Source organism: Periophthalmus magnuspinnatus, chromosome 20 (genome assembly GCF_009829125.3).
Source record: "Periophthalmus magnuspinnatus isolate fPerMag1 chromosome 20, fPerMag1.2.pri, whole genome shotgun sequence".
NCBI lineage: Eukaryota > Metazoa > Chordata > Actinopteri > Gobiiformes > Gobiidae > Periophthalmus > Periophthalmus magnuspinnatus.
The window spans coordinates 7428769-7450125 of NC_047145.1; the positions used below are offsets into that span (position 1 = coordinate 7428769).

Consider the following 21357-nt stretch of genomic DNA (forward strand, 5'->3'; position numbering starts at 1 on the left):
AAGAGTAAAAAGAGTTAGATGAAAAATGCATTACATGTTTTGCTGAGTTCAAACTGCTAAAACAGATTATTGTGCAAATTACTATGTTCCAAAGATATAAATGCTAAAGTCTTGGATATATTATGAAGGTAAGTAGAAAATATCCAGTAGAATTTTTTTTTTTTCACATTGTTGACATAATGCTGCAGTCACTTACGGGCACACTCCAAATGAGATGACTAACTGTACTGCAAGAGAGTACTTTAAACTAATATTACTGAAGTACACATGCAGTGTTGTAACAGTTTTGTCCACACTCACACTCCTGTCCTGTCCTGTTCAGATGCACCTGTCTTCCTGAGTGGAGCGGAACTCTCTGCACCCAGCGCTATGACGACTGCAGGAACGCGGGACAGGATCTGTGTGTGCACGGGACATGTATCGATGCAGACCGTGTCACGCCTGGACAGGTACCACGTACACATACACTCAAGGAATAGGCCCATAGGTCAGGGTTAGAATATATTCATTTGGCTTCAGACTATTGTGAGCATTAGGCCATGTTAGAATGTCATTAAGTCATCATCTTCAAAGCTCAAAATGCTCTGTTCCACCTTGAGATGTCATGTAGTGGTAGTTTTCATGTTAACAGCTCCTTTTACTTTTAGTTCAGTAGAAGGCTGAAATTGTCCAAATGATTTAAAACACAGAGGGGCACTTCTTTTATTGCCAAATGACATTGCAAGGTGGAACTGAGTGTTTTCTGTTTGAGAGAGGGACACAGCCTAAGTATACAGGGTTTGTGACTTAAATATGTGTGAATGAAGCAAAACACAACAGCAAAACAGCAGAGTATGAGCACTTTATATTACACAACATGATCCTGTCACAATCTGAACAATGTACCGGTAATGGTGACTTTCATTTTAACCGATCTCAGTGTGAACATCCAGAAGGTAGCATTGGTTACCTCGATATATATATACCTCCTGTCACAATAAATACTACGACTTATTGTTCAATAAATGATAGATGGGACAATAGTTGTTAGGGGTCAGTATTTATCATGGGGGCTTTTTCTGTGTACTGAGAAACTTTGTGTTATTTTTCTGTACTATGATAAAATTTGAGCAGCAGAGGGTTGAATAATTAACTTCTATGACTCATTATAGACACATTTTGCTCATGCTTTTTAACGATATTGTACATTTACAAACGTGTTTACTAGGTTTATCAGGCTTTAGGATTATTGTGTCAAAGGCATAAATTTGTTTCAGTATTAACCTTTACCATCAATATTTTCTTCAACAATATATCGCACTTCAAAATTTGTAAAAACATCGTAACATGCCTACCTTTATATACACTACCAGTCAAAAGTTTGGACACACTTTTTCATTTATGGTTCTTCGTTTGCATTTTTTGCATTTTCCTGGTTCTGATATGGCACAGCTGTGAAGTGAAAACCATTTCAGGAGACTTCATCAAGAAACTCATTGAGAGAAATCCAAGGGTTTGCAGCGCTGTCAACAAAGTAAAGGGAGGATATATATTTGATGCCTTCTGTATGGATAGAAAATGTAGAAAGTAGCAATCATCAAGAAAAAACACTGAACAAGAGGGTGTGTCCAAACTTTTGACTGGTAATGTATACTATAAAGTTACTGTGTGCACGTGGAACGTAGAAATAGTATGAATAGTTACTTGCAGATGTCCTGACAATGTACCTGAGTGTATGTGCCTCTCGTGCAGCCCCGGTACCAGTGCATCTGTGAGCCCGGCTGGGACTCTCCAGCAGGGAACCCAGCCTGTGTGGCCGATGTGGACGAGTGCAGCCTGCCCAACAAGCCCTGCTCCTCCAACCCCCCTGTGGAGTGCTTCAACACGCAGGGCTCCTTTTACTGCGGAACTTGTCCCGCTGGTACTGTTATAACGTTACAACAGTATACAAATGTACAAAATTAGCCTGGTGAGCCTGAGAAGCATGTATTCTTCAGATGCAGATGAGAAAACTGGACTATAGTGGCCACCATAGTATTCTCAAATAATGGGAAATACTGATTTGAGTAAGAGTATAAAAGCATTAGATGAAAATGCAGTATATGTGTTGTGTATTGTGCAAACTGTCATGTACGCTTAAAGTCTGGGTTATACTATGAAGGTAAGCAAAAAAAAAAGACTTTGAATGGATTTTATACTGAGAAATATTTTCAGGCCCCCTTCAATTGGTTATGATGTAGCAGCTAGATACTAAATCTGATCAAATTTAATTCAAAATCTTTTTCTAAATTGAGTATGTTTGTCAAAATTATGAAAAAATACAGTTTCATCTTGACAAATATTTAGACCCTACACTACAACTGGATATATACTGCAGAGCCCTACACAAAAACTATACAAAAACTGAGTATCTGGCTACACTACATCAAATTTGAGGAATTAAAGAGGTCTGAAAGGTCTGAAACTTTAAAATGGTTTTGCATATAAAAACTTGACAGTGCTGATGTCTATCAGGACAGTATGGATAGGACTTTATGGACAGTAGTGATATAAATCTAATAATATAATAATGTGATTTTGTCCCAGGCTGGCAGGGGAACGGCTATAGCTGTCAGGATGTCAATGAGTGCAACACTAACAACGGCGGCTGCTCCACCTCTCCTCTAGTGCAGTGCCTCAACACCATGGGCTCCTTCCACTGTGGCTCCTGTCCTCCTGGTAAACACAATCAGACACTCCTAATAAAGATAGATACAATAAGCCCTTGATATATGTTGTTATGTGTTCAGGCTACCAGGGAGATGGTAGAACCTGCACCCAGAGTAATATCTGTGAGACCAACAATGGAGGCTGTTACCCACTGGCCACGTGCTCCTCCACTGCAGGTACACACAGTATAAAGCCTTTCTCTGTTTTATTTTATCCTGGATTATACCTTCTACTCTACCTTTCCTTGTCTTCCCTCCTGCTGTGATAATCTTATAATAAGAGAGTGGACATGTCCTCTCTGTGTGTCCCCATGCAGGCTCCAGTCTGCCCATTTGCACCTGTCCTCCTGGTTACACTGGGAATGGCTATGGACCCAACGGATGCACCCAGACCAGCAACATCTGCCAGACCAACAACCCCTGTGTCAACGGCCAGTGTGTGGTAAGAGAGGGAGGCTACCATGTTTAAATGTGATTATACTCACATATGGGAAAAGACCACTATAATATTAATTTTTATTCTTATATAACTTATATTTCCAGACAGTCAAAGTTGTTTTACAATTTTGTACATTATTCATTCACTCCTGGTAAGCTACTACTGTAGCCACAGCTGTCCTGGGGCAGACTGACGGAAGCGAGGTTGCCAATCTGCATCATTGGCCCCTCTGACAACCTCCAACATTCACACACACCACATTAGGCAATGTGGATGAAGTGCCTTGCTTAAGGACACAGCAAGGGGTTGCCAGTGGCGCCCCACTATGGCACTTGATATTCCCAGTGGTGTCTTATTCAAGACATGGAAAATAAATGCCTCTGAAAGAGAAATAACCCAACTCACTAATATAGTAAGTAAAGTACAGTAGTAAAAAGAAACCAGTTTATATTATCTTAATTAATTCAATGAGATAAAATGTATTTGCACTCATTAAATAAATAATTTTTTCTGTGATGGGTTTGTGTGTAGACAAGTATCCATCACATTGTGGCAAATTAATTTTGTATACATAATATACACAATCACTTCATGAAGTGCATGCAGTACATGTCTTTAGTCCAACAAGAGTTTTTTTTGTCAACTACAGATCTAGTAGGGAATAGTGTGGACTGCATCTAAACACCCTGAAGTGTACTGAAAGTGAACGTTCTCTTGTTTTCTGTTGTGTGTGTCTTGTGTCTAAGTCCTCCAGCTCGTCTCCAGGGTATCAGTGCATCTGCAGCCCAGGCTGGGCAGGACTGCACTGTGACCAGAACATCAACGAGTGCTCCAGCTCCCCCTGTCAGAACGGAGGGACATGTGTGGACCAGGTCAATGGCTTCAGCTGCACCTGCCCCAGCCAGTGGACTGGACCCATGTGCCAGACCCCACAGCAAGGTACAGGGAGGGGGGCTATGTGTGCCAGACCCCACCGCAAGGTAGGGCAAAAGGGCAAGGCGATAGTTTAGACCTGCACCTACACCTGCCAGACGCAACAACGAGCTCCAGGGGGTAGGGGTGTAGGTTTGGCAGTACTTTATTGTCAGATCATAAATCCGAAATCTGTTTCACAATGAAATCGCAACTCTGTCACCTAGAGACAATAAAAGGACATTACTCACAAACACCCCCCCCCACACACACACCCCCACCCCCACACACACATATATATATATATATATATATATATATATATATATATATATATATATATATATATATATATATATATATATATATATATATATATATATATATATATATATATATATATATATATATATATATATATATATATATATATATATATAAAATTCACACATAGGAAACACATTTATCTAATACTTTAAACATGATTTCAACAAAATAAAGGTGTTTACAGATGCATGGCTGTTGCACTTGTAACACTTATGGATGGATGTCTTGATTTCCAACCAGGAAGTCAACTTTAAAACCTAAAAAATGGAGAAAAAAGAGAGAAAAAAAAGTAAAAAAATTTGCTTTAACTGTGTTTTAGTGAAATGAATAGTCCAACCTGTCATAGGTGCTTTAACTCCATAAAGTGAGCCTGCAATTGAACTTGTCTGTGCTGTTCTCAGAGTGTGGTGGTGTCTTGACCGGCCCGGCTGGCTCCTTCAGTTATCCCAACAACCCCGGACATGATGAGTACGATCACATGGTCAGCTGTGCCTGGGTCATCCGCACGGAGTCCAACAAGGTTCTCTTATTTTAATACTGTTATATATTTATTATACTGTCCTACTATATGTCCTCTGAATTGAGGTAGTGTTGTCACGACACTAAAAAGTCTCTCTCTCTCTCTCTCTCTCTCTCTCTCTCTCTCTCTATATATATATATATATATATATATATATATATATATATATACATATATATGTGTGTGTGTATATATATATATATATATATATATATATATATATATATATATATATATATATATATATATATATATATATATATATATACACACACATATATAAAAGCATCATACAAAACTGCACAGCAACTTGACAAACCTGATGCAATGTGCTGTAGTTGCATTTACAGGATGCACACTGATTAGGTTGTGATAGTGCTCTGAAAGGGGAGTGACTTAGCCTGGAGAGCAAAGGGAGGAGGGACTCAGAGCATCAAAAATGAAACTGGAACTTATTGAACATGTTAATACACTGCTTTTGGCGTATTTTCAAAAACAGTAGTGATCTAAATATGTTATGTTTTAGCAGTTAATACCCCGTAGAAAAAAAACCCTCTTTAAGTGTCAAATGCACATTAAGTACTTGAAGAGGCTCTTTAATCATAAAACCTGTAATGAGATACTTTATTCAAAATAGTTTAACCCCATGTTACCCTCTCCCTGCCTCTGCTCTACTGCACAGGTCTTGCACATCACTTTCCCATACTTTGACTTGGAGAGCAGCTACAACTGTAATGCAGACTTCCTTCAAATCCACGACGGTGAGAGCGCGGGAGCGTATATGATTGGACGATACTGTGGACAGAATAATCCCAACGCCGTGTCCAGCTCCCACAATGCACTGTACTTCTGGTTCAGATCGGACCACTCTATCAAGAAAGGGGGCTTCACTGTGGTGTGGCAGTCTCAGGACCCAGGTACGATACTACTGTACTGACACTAGAGCTATTTAAAGGTCCTGTATTGAGTTTTGTGAGCTTTTAGTCATGTTAAAATGTTGTTAACATTATACCTGGATTTGTGTTTTGTTTCATTCACACATGTTGAGTAACCATTTATTAATATTCTGTCTACATCTCCAAAGCTGAATATGCTCTGTTCCACCTTGTGATGTCACTTTAATTTTCAAGTTAACAGTTTCCTTTTACCTGGTGTTAGTAGGTTAGTTTTTTAGGGCAGAAATTATCCCAATGACTCTAGTGAAGGTGTATGGAGTTTAAAAACACAGTGGAGTGCTTCCTGTATTATCACATTCTATTCTGTAAATACATTACAAATGTAAATACAATCCAAGTATTCTTCTCAACACTGTGTATATGCGTTTTTCCCTTCAGTTTGTGGAGGTGAACTGACCGCCCCCTACGGAAGCATTAATTCCCCTGGTTACCCCGGTAACTACCCCCCTTCCCGGGACTGTTTCTGGAGCGTCACCGTGGACCCTGGCCTGCTCATTACCTTTGCCTTTGGGGTCCTGAGCCTGGAAACACACCCTGACTGCCACTATGACTATCTGGAGGTATCAGAACTGAACTTCTACTGTAATAGTAGTATTATCTAACATAGGTCACATTTGTAAAAGACAAAAAATGACTACTGTGTAGGTGCGTGATGGCCTGCTGCCTGAAGACCCTCTCCTGGGCCGATACTGCAGCACCTCGTCACCGCCCCCTGTGGTCACCACCGGACCCAACGCCTGGATCCACTTCCACTCAGACAGTATTGTGTCTGATAGGGGCTTTCACATCACCTACACCACCTCTCCAAGTACGGCTAACATCTACTTTAATCTACCCCAGGATCTGTATGTAATACATGAGATGTAGATACAGAAAGTAGTCAAATGTAAGACAGTGATATCTGTGTCTCTTTGAACAGGTTATTTGCTCTAGTTTGGTTTAGTTTAGTCTTTATTTCAGGTAACAATGAAATTAAAATTGTGATATGTTCTGGACTAGATCATAGCTAAAAAGTGAATGCAAATTTGACAGGATTTGGGGAAGATCAAACAGGCAAATGTTCAAGCCACAATCCTTGGTTTAAGTTGTGTCTGGTCCTGTTGTGTGACGCAGGTGACCCGGGCTGTGGGGGCTCCTTCACTGACTCAGAGGGCATCATCATTTCTCCAAACTGGCCCAACAACTACGCCCACAACCGTCAGTGCATCTACCTCATCCGCCTGCCTCAGGGAGAGAAGGTGGCCCTCAACTTCACCCACATGAACCTGGAGAGCCACAGCAACTGTAATTTCGACTATGTGGAGGTACATTAACATCTTCACTATGTAGTGACCTCGCTGATAGCTGTATGTTAGCTAACTGACCCACACCAAATGTGCATGGCTTTCATTTTGTGGATTTTAGGATTTTTTTTATGGATTTTGGACACCAGTGCATAACTGGCAGTGGACTCATGCCCACAGCTATGAGATAAAGACTGTTAAAGTTAACACGTGAATTCATGTGATTAATCCAAAGAAATTGTTGCATTAATCATAAAGCAGCAAGTAATTACATGGTCTGTTTTGACCAAACACCCACATAAGTGGGAGGCTTACCTGACAGGACACAGTGCTCTGTGGCTGTGCTGATACAACTCTGTTAAAGTGACACAATGTCCATCAGTCTTCTGGTCACTCGACGGCATATTTTTACAAGTGCAGAGCGGAGGAGAACCAGAAAGATCAATGTCCCACGCAACAACAAAGTAGCTGCCGAAATCTCGAGTTTAATGGGCCAGATATTTCATCAAACTACTACCGGACACTGTGGGACACCAGGCCAACTCGATCAGCTTGTATCTGTCTCTACAGAAACCAGCTACATCAAGTCACACTTAAAAATGGACATTTATTGTCTTCCAGGTGCGCGACGGGCTCCAAGAAACGGCCCCTCTGATTGGTCGATACTGTGGGGATGTGGTCCCTGCTCCTCTGCAGTCCTCCTCTAACTCTATGTGGATCCGCTTTCGGTCTGACAGTTCTGTGACCCGCGCAGGCTTCAGGGCTGTCTACACTGTGGGTGAGTGTGTGAGCTGTGTGTCTGTGTGGTATAAATGCTTATAACCCTAATCTTAAATCCTAAAATAATTGGTCAATTAAACACCATCAACTGATTCATTGACTAAACAACTAAAGGAAACTATATCATTCTTCAATCGCAAATGTGTGTTTCATTGAATTTAAGCATTCTATTGAGAAATATAATTTTTGAGCCAAAAGGATTTATTTTTCAACAATTTGTCTTATATTTTGTTAGCATTACTGCACTTCCACTATGTCTATAAAAGGCTTTTAGGATTAAAGAATTTAGGATGAATAAATTTGCCTCGTTGCAGGGTTTTATAGCTTTATAAAGTGTTATATTGTTGATTGACTCTCCCCTTTTGTGTACAGCATGTGGGGGGGTGCTGTCGGGCACAGGCCAGATCCGCTCCCCTCTCCACCCAGATTCCTACCCGCACAACAAAGTGTGTGAGTGGGTCATCAGCCAGCCCCCGGGATATGTGGTCACGCTCAACTTCCTGTTCTTCAGCGTAGAGGGCAGCTCCTGTCAATATGACTCTGTGCAGGTAACACACATGAGCTCCATGTGCACAACTCAGATGTGCAGATGTGACAAATAACCTTGAGGATATTTGACAAACCACAGAAAGATTTAGATTCATCATCCTCGAAAAAAAAACAAAAACAGTGTGCATAGTGTTGGTGTGTCCTTGGGCAAGACATCCACCTGGTCTAGTGTAACTATGGTGGATGCTGAGGTGGTCTGTCGTTATGTGTGGGTTGACCCGTAACCCGGACAGGTTTGATAACTCAATGGGGAGAACTACAGGCTTTTCCAAACCATAGGCTTTATATATAAATGGACGTATGTAGCCAACACACTAGCCACCTGTATTCTTAATAAGAAGTGAGCATGGACTCCATTGACTCTATTCGACTTCACTTTCTATTGAAAAAACATTGCCTCCCTCTGTAACTACTGCTGTCAGGTTCATCATTTTGGTTGTAAAATGTTTGTATTAACTCGCTCTAAATGATCCTGATGTTTTTTCTTTCACAATTTTGTCTGTAAATCAAGATATGAGCATTAATAACAAATCAGGTGCCTTCTTTCCCCAAGGTCACTCCCGCTAGTGTTAGCAACAGGTTTGACAGTGTTGCCCACTCCTTGCTAGACCAGTTGTCTGGGCAGAAAAAGGCATTACTTTCAACAGCCTTGTTTTGGATTGGCCCTTTGGTTGCTATGATAGTCACAGTCGGAATTCCAAATATGTACAGCAACTCCCTAGACCTGGCCTGGTTAGTCCTAGGATAGGAGAACGTTCAGAACATCAGTGGGGCGCCAGTGTCCTTGTGTCGTTATGTCCTTTAAGCACTTCACTCACATTGCCTGGTATGAATTTTGGGTGTGTGTGAGTGTTGGTAGTGGTCGGAGGGGCCGATGCCGCAGATTGGCAGCCTCACTTCCTCGCGCCCCCAGGACAGCTGTGGCTACAATAGTAGATTACCTTCACCGGGTGTGGGGGAAAGGATTATGCACTGTAAACCATCTTTGAGTGTCCAAAATGCCCTTTATAAATCCGATGCATCATTATTAATATTATTAGGCCCGAGCCTCGGACAACGTCCCGGCGAGGGACTAATTAAAACCGCGTCCGGAGCATGGAAAATGGCAAAAATCAAGTAGTAAACATGCTCTGACATGACAGTGAGTGGTATCAAAAATTAGAACTCGACGAGCTCCAATTGTCACCAAAGACCCACCTCACCAAATCTGGCCCTCATTGCAAAAAGTTTGGACACCCCTGCCCTACAGGAAGTCGGCCATTGTGGGCAGAACCCATTTTTTTCAAAATTGTAACTCTCACATTTGAATTTTTTACACTGTGAATTTTTATTCAAGAAACTTGCAAATTGGACAAAATGAACTAGGCCCATGTGGGATTAGAGGCTCCTCCGACGGCTCCTCTGGGATGTAAACAGTCCGTCCTGTGGCCAAACATCCATCAAAGACCACAAACCCTGAAAAACAAACTTCTATGAGCACATCTAAAGTTTTAAGTAACTGTACTGGAGTATACAATTTTGGTTACTCTTCCCATTGTGAGGAAGTCTATAAACAGAGATGTGTAGTTCTCAGTTACATTTTACTTTTTGTACTACTGTATCTTTACTCCTACTTAAGTAATATTTAGTTTTAAGTAACAGTCAACAAGTGACAAAAGCTTTATGTTGACGATATGAAATGATCTGAACATTTGTGTTTCTTGCACCGCTCTTCAGTAGTAGTTTCCCCAAATACTTCATATAAATACTCTTTGCTACTTGACAAATTTCTTGGGTTACTCTTAATCTTATTAGTACAATTTGTGGCCAACTCTACCCAATTTGCACGGACATCAAGGGAGCAACATTTGACTCTGTTAGCTAATAATTATTAGCGTTAAACAGAATGTATTTAATATTTTGTACATAAATTAAATGTCTAAACATAGGTAAAGTATAGTAAAAAAGTAAAGTCATCTGACCTGGGACATGCTGAGAGCTGAAGTGGTTGAATATGAGGCCGTTGAGTTCAAGATCTGCTGAAAAACAAACGAAGAATTAGCCGATTAGCTTGATGCTATTAGCTAGTTAGCTTAGTTTAGCTTCTCCGAGCGCAGAGAGAAAATGGCAGAAAATCGGAATGTAGGGGCTTATATATGCAACTATTAGCAACCATGGAATGTATCTGGTTACCATGACAGAGGTTTAGCTTGTTTTGATTTAATTTTAGGTGTGTTGTTATGGTTTTACATTGTGAAAAGAGCGCTAAACATTGTCAATTCTTGACTCACGTGTGGGTCACTATATAATCTCAGGGACTTCTGCTGGTGTATTTTTGCCTTATGCTCATTATATGCAAGGTTTTCTTAACTATAGCTAAACAAATGACAATATATTCCCTTCGTTACCATTAACAGGTATCAAATTTGATAAAAATAGAGAACCTGACCCATAACCCACATTAAGTCTAGAGCAGGCCTATCACAATTATTATGATGTCACTTATGTTGAATGAATAGAAGCCTCACCAGCCCTGCACCTATGACTTTTCCCACTGTGAGGAAGTCTATAAGCAGAGATGTGTAGTACTCAGTTACATTTTACTTTTTGAACAACCGTATCTTTACTTCAACTTAATATTTAGTGTGAAGTAGCAGTCAACAAATGACAAAAGGTTTATGTTGACAATATAAAATGATCTGAACATTTTTGTTTAGTATAAATACTCTTTACTACTTAATAAGATTAAGAATAACTCAAGAAATTTGTTAATACAATTTGTGGCCAACTATAACCAATTTGCACGGACATCAAGGGAGCAACATTTGACTCTCACAGTTAGCTAATAACTACTAGCGTTAAACAGAATATATTTTATATTTTGTACATAAATTAAATGTCTAAACGTAGGTAAAGTAAAGTAAAAAAGTAAAGTCATCTGACCTGGGACATGCTGAGAGCTGAAGTGGTTGAATATGAGGCCCGCTCAGTTCAAGATCCGCTGAAAAAGAAACGAAGAATTAGCCGATTAGCTTGATGCTATTAGCTTAGTTTAGCTTCTCTCTCCGAGCGCAGAGAAAATGGCAGAAAATCGGAATGTAGGGGCTTATATATGCAACTATTAGCAACCATGGAATGTATCTGGTTACCATGACAGCGGTTTGCTTGTTTTGATTTAATTTTAGGTTTGTTGTCATGGTTTTACATTGTGAAAAGAGCGCTAAACATGGTCAATTCTCTACCCACGTATGGGTCACTATATATTCTCAGGGACTTCTGCTGGTGTATTTTTGCCTTATGCTCGTTATGTACAAGGTTTTCTGTATTTTTAGCTAAACAAATGACAGTATATTCCCCTCTTTACCGTTAACAGGTATCAAATTTGTTAAAAATAGAGACGCCTGACCACTGTTCCCTCTAAACTGCGCAATTGCGCACTGCTGACACGGTCTCCGCGCACAGAAAATTTGTGCTGCGCACAAAAAATATCGAACCGGAGTTGAAAATAAAATAAACACACAACAATTCATTCTGCGCTATTTTTCAATGTGAGTCAGTGAGTGTGACCGGGGACGAGCTGCTCCAGACAATTATGTGATTCACAGACGTATTTGCGCAGTTTATCCACGTCATTGACAGGCTCCTCATGTCCCGCTACCAGAGTTTTAGCCGATGTGGCCGACGGGAGTGAAAACTCGCTGATGATGCTAAGTGTTTAACCCCTGAACATTCCGACGGCCCGCCCTCGGGCAAAGATCCGCGCGTAAAATTACGCAATTTTACGCACTGTTTTGCAGCAGTTTTGCGTTTTAATCAGAATCAGAATCGGAAGACTTTTATTGCCATTGCCTTTTATTGCCGTCGAAACGGACAAAACAAAGGAAGTACGCGACCAGGTTCGTGGAACCGAGTGAAGATGGACTTGATGGACTCAAGAGCAGAGGACCTTATGATTTGATGGACTGGATGCTGTTCCTGATCGGTAAGCGTGGTTTATTCTGCTGTTGACTTAATTGTGGGTCAAATGTGTATTATGTGTAATCATTAGCATTAGCTCATACCAATCTGCGCCCCCCCCCCGACCACCACCAATCATCACGCACACACCACTTGGGTGAAGTGTCTTGCCTAAGGACACAATGACAGAATTTGGTCCGAGCGGGACTCGATCCTCCAACCTCTGTCACAGAATGACTGTCACACTGTCACATGTACAGTATATTTTTAGTTTCCAGTGTGTGTTTGTTGACATTTTGAAGTGTGTGTGTGTTTGTTCACTGTTTGCAGTGTGTGGTTTGTAAATATATATTTATTTTGACCCATACCACTTGTTTTGAATATATTTTATATACAAATACACATTATATATTGTGTTTTGTTATGTAAATGTACAGTAATAGAGCAGCTGTGCAGATACAGATTCCTCTCAGTGTGTATTGGTCATTGACTGTCACTAGTTTATGAGTTGTAAAAATCAAATGATTGTGTCATATACTGAAAAAGAGTTAACGGACTGTCTCCCAGACACAGTAGGACAATCTCACTCAGTCACAGCAAAAGCTTCACACAATGGCCTATACTCATAATACAAGTCAGAGCTTTATAATAAAAATGTTAAGTGTGTTTTCAACATTGGAGTTTACAGTTGTCTTGGTTTGGTTGGAAGCTCATGTTTTGCCATAGTTAAAATTAAATATTTATACTTCCAATAGCATTAACATACTACACAGGTCATGAGCAAGATTTTTTGTCATTTTCATTGTATAAGTGGCTAAAGCACTTAATTAAAAGTCTTATAACAGAAATGTAACTGCGGTAATTTGATTCTTTTAATAAACCATTTAACTTGGATGGATGCGATGCAGCATGACCACAGTGCGCACGTCTGATGACCACAGTGCGCACGTCTGATGACCACAGTGCGCACGTCTGATGTCGCTCACAGTGGTCCATGGGACTGCTCAGGGAGTTTGTGTGTGTGCTCAGACTCGTGAGAAATTAGAGGGAACATTGCTTGTCTCTCCTATATCCACTTCTTTAGTCTTTACATCTATTCTGTACATACTGTTTAGCTGCAGATTTTGGTGATGCTCAGAAGAAGACTACTCCAGTATTTGTTTGTGGTCTCAGGTCCGTGACGGCTCCTCGTCCAGCTCCCCTCTCCTTGGGACGTTCTGTGGGACTGATATGCCACCCAGGCTCCAGTCCACCCAAAGGTCCCTGTTCGTGCGCTTTCAGACCGACTCCTCTGTTAGCAACCACGGCTTCCTGGCAGACTACGGCCGTGCTATAGAAGGTAAGCGGCTCAGGCAGCATGATTCTGGGGCAGTGTCTACTAGGTTGTAGGGTTCTCAAACATATTCAAAATCAAATACTAGCGATACTAAAACCAGCATCGAAGCATCTTGGTCTAACAGGTATCCACATTTCAAACTCCGCCCCTGCAGCCAAGTGCTTGTATTCAGAAACACTTGGCTATAATCAGGGGAAATCCTCTGTGATGTTACTAAGTACTTGAAATTCCATTAACCACTCCAGGTTTTAACTGTTTTTGAATACAAAGCTGCAAATGTACCTACTTTGCAGTAAAATTGTCCAACAAACACTAGGAACACTAGACAGTGTTACTAAGAGCAAAAAAGTTAATTTAATTTTTAATTCTACTTGAAGCCATGCCAAGACACCACCTACTTCACCCACGACCAGTCACAATCATGGGAACAAGAAGGGCATCCATGCGATCAAAAAGCAACCACCATTTTACAAAAAGGATTTCCTAATGTATTTCCTCACTAAATGTATAGATGAAGTAGTAGTATGCTAGTATATTGAAGTACTGCATTGCCTTCAGGTTGTGGAGCCACCATGACCAGCCCAACCGGAGTGATCGTGAGCCCGGGTCACCCCAACACCTACCCCCATGGAGCTAACTGCACCTGGTTCATCAGTGTGTCCCCTGGGAGCCTGATTCGCCTCTCCTTCGACTCCTTCAACCTGGAGTACCACACCAACTGCAATTTGGATTACGTGGAGCTCTATGACAATGGCACTGTGGAGACCGGCACCAAACTCGGACGGTACCTCTATTATGTACTTATTGATACTTAGCAGCTGATGTCTTCAATATTAAATGGGAGTCCAGTGCTGTGAACCAGTAGCAGGATTTTAGCTGTCGATATTTGTTTTGTTTTTTTCAAATTCAAGACACTTAACCCACCTTGCCCCCCCCCCCAAAGGTAGAAAAAGCACTCTATAAATGTGACTTCTTGAAACATCACCTGAGCTTCAGATTGTAAGATCTGTTCTGCTCCTGTGTTCAGGTACTGTGGTCGCTCCGTGCCCCCCTCTGTCACTAGCACGGACAACCTGCTCACCCTTCTCTTTGTGTCCGACACCAGCCTGTCCAGTGAGGGCTTCTCCGCTCGATACGTGTCCATCAACGCCACCACTGGTACAGCACAGCAACACGCCTCAATGACTTATATTTGGACTATACATTAAAACTAGCTATTTTTCTCCTATATTTACCTAAATTATATCTTGAAAATTGATTTGTAAACAAATGTGTCCATAACTCAAAGGTCTTATTGGGCTAAGTGTACCTTTTAAAATAGATTCAAAAGTATTTATTATTTATTATGCTCTGTACTGTTTATTTTTAACTAATAAATGAGTAGTTGAAAAAGGAATTAAAGATAGACTATTTAAGTTCTCTGGTGGAGAAGACAAGCAAAATCTGCTTGTCTTATTGCTTTACCTGGAAGGAGACAGGTGATGGCACAGGGCCAAGTTATATCTGTGGAGATGGGAATGTGTGTTTATTAAGGTATTTTTTGGGGAAAAAAACTAAGATAGATAAGCTTAATACTATACTGTGGAACATTCTGGGTAGATTCTCCATGGCAAGTAGGAGATAAGCAGTGTGCACCCCTTACCAGAAAGGTTGCATAGTGCATGTTTGCAGATAATGCATAGAATATAGCTCTAATATCTACAGCGAAGTACGAGCAGTGGACTTGTGTATGGTGACATGTTTAAATATGTTCTCAGATTGTAGTGAGTCCTTCACCTCATCCACCGGCTCCTTCTTCTCCCCAAACTACCCCAGTTATTACCCCAATTCAAGGGACTGCTTCTTCACCATCACTGTGCCGGTTTGAAAAACAATATTTTATCAGACATTACACTAGAAGACTGTTATAAAGTGACCAAAAGTGACCACTGCTGGTGTCTGTTCTGTTCCAGGTGAACCTGCAGATCATGTTGAACTTCACAGACTTTGAGCTAGAGGGCGCCCCACCGTCCTGTATCTTTGACTTTGTGGAGATCAGGTGAGGCACTATAACTGTTTTGAAAAACCCATAGATACCCTAGACTTTGGACTTTATAAATCCTTTGTTCTGTTTGAGTGCTGCTACCAACACTAATTTGATGCTATTTGATTAGACAGTAATTAGGGATGGGACAAAATCTTATGCCACAATACGCCACGAGTTTAAATTTCACAAGTATGTGCACACATAAGACAAATAGTAATAATAATAATAATAATAATAATAATTTTGTGTTGTGTACAGTTTCAAAAAGTAGTGCTACAATAATGGTAAATGGTCACATTTTTTATATATATATCGCTTTTCCATCTTAAAGGCACTCAAAGGGCTTTACATCCAGGAACCAATGATGTTTGTGTCAAAAGTGTGACTCGAACCGCAAACCTTCAGATGTGGACAAACACTCCACACCAACTGAGCTACTGTCACCCAATAAGTGCAAAAAGACAAACTGTGCAAAAATACAAACAGGGCATTTTTCAACGATAATTAATTAATTCTGAACCATAACCCTAAATTTGGGCTGCTATTGTGATGATGCCTTACCATGTCATGGATATTGTTACGTCCCACAAGGTTACATTTTCTTTTCATTTTGTTTGTTTGTTTCAGGGATGGTGGATATGAAACCTCTCCTCTGATTGGGAAGTGGTGTGGCACAAACAGGCCCCCAGTGCTGCTTTCCCATAGCAACCGGCTGTGGGTCCGATTCCACTCGGACGCCACGGTGACACGGAGAGGATTCACAGCACACTGGGATGGCACACAGAGCGGTCAGTGGAAGAATGTTGGCACTTTATTTATTTTTGTTGACTGATGGCTTTGAAGCATATGGCTTAAACACTCCCAGGTATACATATGTATGTACTGGTTTACATTTATGGTAGACCTATACTTCATTGGGTTAGTTCTGATAAGTCAGTGTAGGGAAGTACTACTTTTACTATGGTAAAATCCAAAAGTAAAATCTGTCAACTGGACAAAAAGTTGTAGGAGCGAAGATGTTTTGCCACTTCTTCAGTTTGGTTAATGGTTTTGAAAAGGAAAAAAATCTGCTTTAAAAGAAAATCCTTTTTTACTTTTCATATCTGATTTATTAATTACTTACTATTTTAATGGTTCTCATTCCACAAATAGGCTTGTATAATATCAAACAAGCATATCATTCAGGCTCATTTAGTTCACAAATAGCTGCTTTTACAACACACACGGTGTTTTCCTGAACTAGAGGAATTAAAAGTCAGGTACAGGCCTGTCATTTTGAAGGCAGCTATTTATTAAACATGGTCTAACTCTGAGCTTTTCCTTTGTTGTGTTCTTCAGGCTGTGGAGGCACTATGTTCTCGGCCTCAGGGGGCTTCTCCTCTCCAAACTACCCTCTGCCCTACCACCCCAATGCAGAGTGCTACTGGAGTCTGAGAACCAGCCCGGGCAGCCAGCTCCTGCTCAGCTTCTCCGACTTCCACCTGGAGAGCTCCATCAACTGTGACTTTGATTACCTCGCTGTACGTACGACTTCACTGAACCAATGTCGCTAGTTATGACTGAGCACAGATCTAACAGTGGCTATGTTTACATGTACACCAAAAATCAGATATTATATTTTGGCCTAATTAGGTTATTGAAATGTCCTGTAAACAGTTCCATCTGATGTGAGCAATCTGATTTCTTTGTGATTGTTCACACCTGTGCAGGTTTGGACGAAGAAAATTATGCAAAAAGAGAAAATTAATGTGACCAAAATGAAAGAGAAAATGTTTAAAATACATTGTACTTTGTCTTCTAAATACAACAGTTACTCAAAAAATCCACGGATTCACTGACACATGTCACTAGATGTTGTTTCTTCTCTCTCTAAACACATACCAAAATCAGATCTAATTACTGGGTTGTCAGATTTTTACTGATCATATAAATGGTCATGAGCTCATTTGCAATAACAGGTAACTGTTTTGAAAAACTGCCCAAAAACCTTTTTTTCATATCAATAAAGATAAAGTTAGGTACATTTTCAAAAGGATGAATGGGATAATATACTTTGTTTGAAATTGATTTGACTTACATTTTAATTACACACCTCACTGGATTGAAGTTTTTTGCAAACTCACTTATTCAACCAATCATTTTACTTTAATTGGATTATTACAGTTCAAAATAAAACAATTAAAAACCTATTCCTAAATGAAGAGTCATTACCTGAATTGTAGTTCCTCTTCTGCCGACAGTGTGATTTGGAAAAATATATACGTCTGTATTGTCATTGAAAACACGTCATCATCATCAGCCTCAAATCTCATCTCTGCACAAAATTTCACCCTCACATCAGCCACATCACCAAGGCTGCTTTGCTCCACCTCCGTAACATTGCCCACCACCTCACTGACTGCTTCCTCACTACTTGTCCTGTCCTTGTTTTGTGTTCAATACTGTGAAGCATCTTCGAGTTCCCCTGAAAGGCACTATGTAAAACCAATGTTTTATATGTTGCAGGTGTATGATGGACACAGCAGCACTGCGCCTCAGCTGGCTCATCTGTGTGGCAGTCAGATCCCCAGCCCCATCTCCTCCTCCAAGAACCAGCTATATGTTAAACTGAGGACAGACAGCAGTGTGAGCATGGGCGGCTTCCTTGCCTCATACTCCACCAGTAAGAACAACGAAATTTATTTTATATCAGTACAGTTACAAACTTAATTTGGTACAAAGGAGACAGATTTGATTGATACTTGATGCTCAATACACAATGAAAATTAAAAACACAATTTCTTTAATTGTGTAATATAAGAATTTGTAGTTTCTTTATGTAAGGATTATGTGATAGAATCTGTTCCAAAACAAGATCCAAATTATCATATTCAACTAAAATATATACTCTAAATATTTAAATGAGTTGTTACATTGTACTCTCCACTCAGCCCAATAACAGATGAGTTGCTGCCTGTTTCAGACTGCAGTGGGATGCGAATAGAGAACCAGTACAGAGGGGTCCTGGAATCCCTAAACTTCCCCAATGAATACCCTCTGAACACCTACTGCACCTGGACCATCCTGGCCACCTCTGGGAACAACGTCAGCTACTCCTTCATCGACTTCCAGCTTGAGGGCACGTCAGGGTACTCCTGCAGCCACGACTATGTCAAGGTGAGGTCATCAAGGTTTTTTATTGCAGTTATTTGATAGTTTTCTGTGGTCAATATTTATCATATTCATCACATCAGTTAAGTGGCAGTTTGTAGGAAAAACATTGACAGGAAATGTACAAAAATACAGCAAGTGTTGATAAGTGCTAAAACGCAATACCTCTACCTATGTCATTAATGTGGACAAGGAAGACATTTTTCTGAGAGTTTAAACCGGGGGTGCCCAAACTCTTTCCACCGAGGGCCATATCTTGAAAAATATTCGACGTGGAGGGCCAGTAGTCAATACAGTGGATAATTCAGATGGGTGTATTTAACATAGTTTTGACTTCATACTTTAAATAAGGCTTGAAATATTAATGTTAGGTCTGTATGACAATGTAATGTGGTGTTATTTAGGATTACTCAAATTTGCTGTAAAAAGTACTGATTATGATCAATTGGGCCAGTTCGCCTGAAGGCCTAAGGGCCAATAAAAAATTGGTCTGAGGGCCGCATTTGGCCCCCGGGCCATAGTTTGGACACCCTTGGTTTAAACCCTGATTTAACCCTGATTTTTGGTTTTGTTTTTCATTAGACTTTCATTAGTTTTGAGCCTTGACCATGGAATTACTTTACCAAAAAATAGATCATAAACTAAATCATAAACTGCATGAAAATATAAAAAAGTAGGAAAGATTGTGTATTAAAAACGTAATTATACTCATGTTAACTATGTTTTAGTGAAATAAGTAGTCTAACCTGTCATATGCACTTTAACCCCTTACTGGTTTAAGTCTTGGTATCTGGCAGTTGATTATATATTGTACCTCACTTGTTGTTGTCACCTGTCACAGTTATACAACGGGCCAAACTCCCAGGCCCCTCTGCTGGGTACATTCTGTGGCGATGCCCTTCCCGCTCCAGGCTTCACCACCACCTCTGCCCTCACTGTGGTCTTCAGGAGTGACAGCTCAGTGACACGCACTGGATTTCAGATGCTCTGGTCCCAGATTGGTGAGTCTAATTTGACTTTATAAATATTTTATGATGAGCTCAAAAATATGCAGAATTGTGTTGGAGTAATAGGTGAAAAAGTACAAAATAAGTGTAACTGTTGCATGGTCACTCATCTATCTAAAATCACTACTACATCTACTATATATCTATACATCTACCCAAATGACGTGCAAAGCTAAATTACATCAATGCTGTCAGCTATTGTTTTTAGCCTCATTTAAACTGCTTTTTGAACATGCTGGCAACAGCAAGACATTACCTGAAAATCAGGTTCTAAACATACAGAATTTTATGGGTAAAACCCATAAAATAGCCATCTCATTTCTCCTGTTGTCTCATATAAATCCTTGTAAATATCTAGATATTTAGTTGATTAATTAAATGTTTTTAAACATTTACTGTAGCAGCAGGTTCACCGATCCTCAGAGATTTATGTAAACATGAAACATAAGAGGCACTACTCTAGCCTCTTCTCACTTTTTACTTAAACAACATATTAAACTGGATTATTACCACTGTTAGGTGTTTGATTTTCAACAAGAGGTGAGAGTGACTAACTGCTAGCTATTGTGACTATAGTGTTATTTGAGAGGGACTAGTTTAACAGCACAAATCAGCTCATCTGTTGTAGTTCCAACTAAGTCAGTTGTTCTTGTGTTAAAAAAAAGCTTTGAAGTCTAGCAGAACGTCAGACAGAGCAGTGCCTACAGTTAGTATCACACCCCCAGGGAAAGTTGATGACATCAGCTGTAAAGTATCAATAAATCCTGTTATGTCAGACTCTTTGGACTCTCCCTCCATACTTTTGAGCCTGTTAGTTCCATGTTCTTGTCTACAGGTTGTGGTGGAGAGCTCCATGGACCAGCTGGCTCCTTCCACAGCCCCGGTTACCCAGACAAGTACCAGGACAACCGCGAGTGTGTGTGGTACATCACCACGGCAACTGGCAGCAGCATCACCATCACCATCCATGAGTTTGACGTAGAGTACCACGCAGACTGTAACTATGACAAGCTGGAGGTGAACTTCTGACACACTGTCTGCTACTCACTTTTACTTTACATTCTTGTGCAACAAAGGGATTCACTAAGACAAGAGTAAACAAAACAATACAAGATAAAAGTGCACACTTACAGATCTACTCTCATTTCATTGACTTTCAGTAACTTCAAATAGAAAGCCCAAGACATATTCCAGTTGTGTCTGCTATATAGTTATAACCTATGACACATGTGGATCATTACATTATAATTTACATACAACAGCATCATTCATCTAAAAGGACTTCAGAAAAGAAACAAGTCTGCTGACGCCTGCGTTAGAAACTGTGGTCCTCAATGGGAGCTGACATCACGGAAACGTCATCATAACACAGGATAGCTGCACATCACATTAGCGAACAGCAGATATTTTTTTTTGGTACCTAAGTGACTACGCAACGCTGCCAACATG

General features: G+C 40.3%; 1 protein-coding gene across 1 annotated transcript in view; it reads left to right on the forward strand.

Moving 5' to 3' along the window:
- The window catches only part of cubn (cubilin (intrinsic factor-cobalamin receptor)), a 60553-nt gene that overhangs the window by 5768 nt on the left and 33428 nt on the right, over window positions 1-21357 (forward strand). The window contains exons 7-30 of the mRNA XM_033986259.2: window positions 323-449; window positions 1732-1900; window positions 2566-2697; window positions 2769-2864; window positions 3005-3129; window positions 3873-4065; window positions 4767-4885; window positions 5568-5802; window positions 6220-6401; window positions 6487-6649; window positions 6955-7145; window positions 7746-7902; window positions 8277-8452; window positions 13563-13728; window positions 14284-14509; window positions 14753-14883; window positions 15483-15586; window positions 15678-15763; window positions 16379-16539; window positions 17090-17271; window positions 18257-18413; window positions 18714-18907; window positions 19743-19902; window positions 20744-20925. Coding sequence (XP_033842150.1) covers window positions 323-449; window positions 1732-1900; window positions 2566-2697; window positions 2769-2864; window positions 3005-3129; window positions 3873-4065; window positions 4767-4885; window positions 5568-5802; window positions 6220-6401; window positions 6487-6649; window positions 6955-7145; window positions 7746-7902; window positions 8277-8452; window positions 13563-13728; window positions 14284-14509; window positions 14753-14883; window positions 15483-15586; window positions 15678-15763; window positions 16379-16539; window positions 17090-17271; window positions 18257-18413; window positions 18714-18907; window positions 19743-19902; window positions 20744-20925 — 3814 coding nt within the window. The remainder of the gene's footprint in view (window positions 1-322; window positions 450-1731; window positions 1901-2565; window positions 2698-2768; window positions 2865-3004; window positions 3130-3872; window positions 4066-4766; window positions 4886-5567; window positions 5803-6219; window positions 6402-6486; window positions 6650-6954; window positions 7146-7745; window positions 7903-8276; window positions 8453-13562; window positions 13729-14283; window positions 14510-14752; window positions 14884-15482; window positions 15587-15677; window positions 15764-16378; window positions 16540-17089; window positions 17272-18256; window positions 18414-18713; window positions 18908-19742; window positions 19903-20743; window positions 20926-21357) is intronic.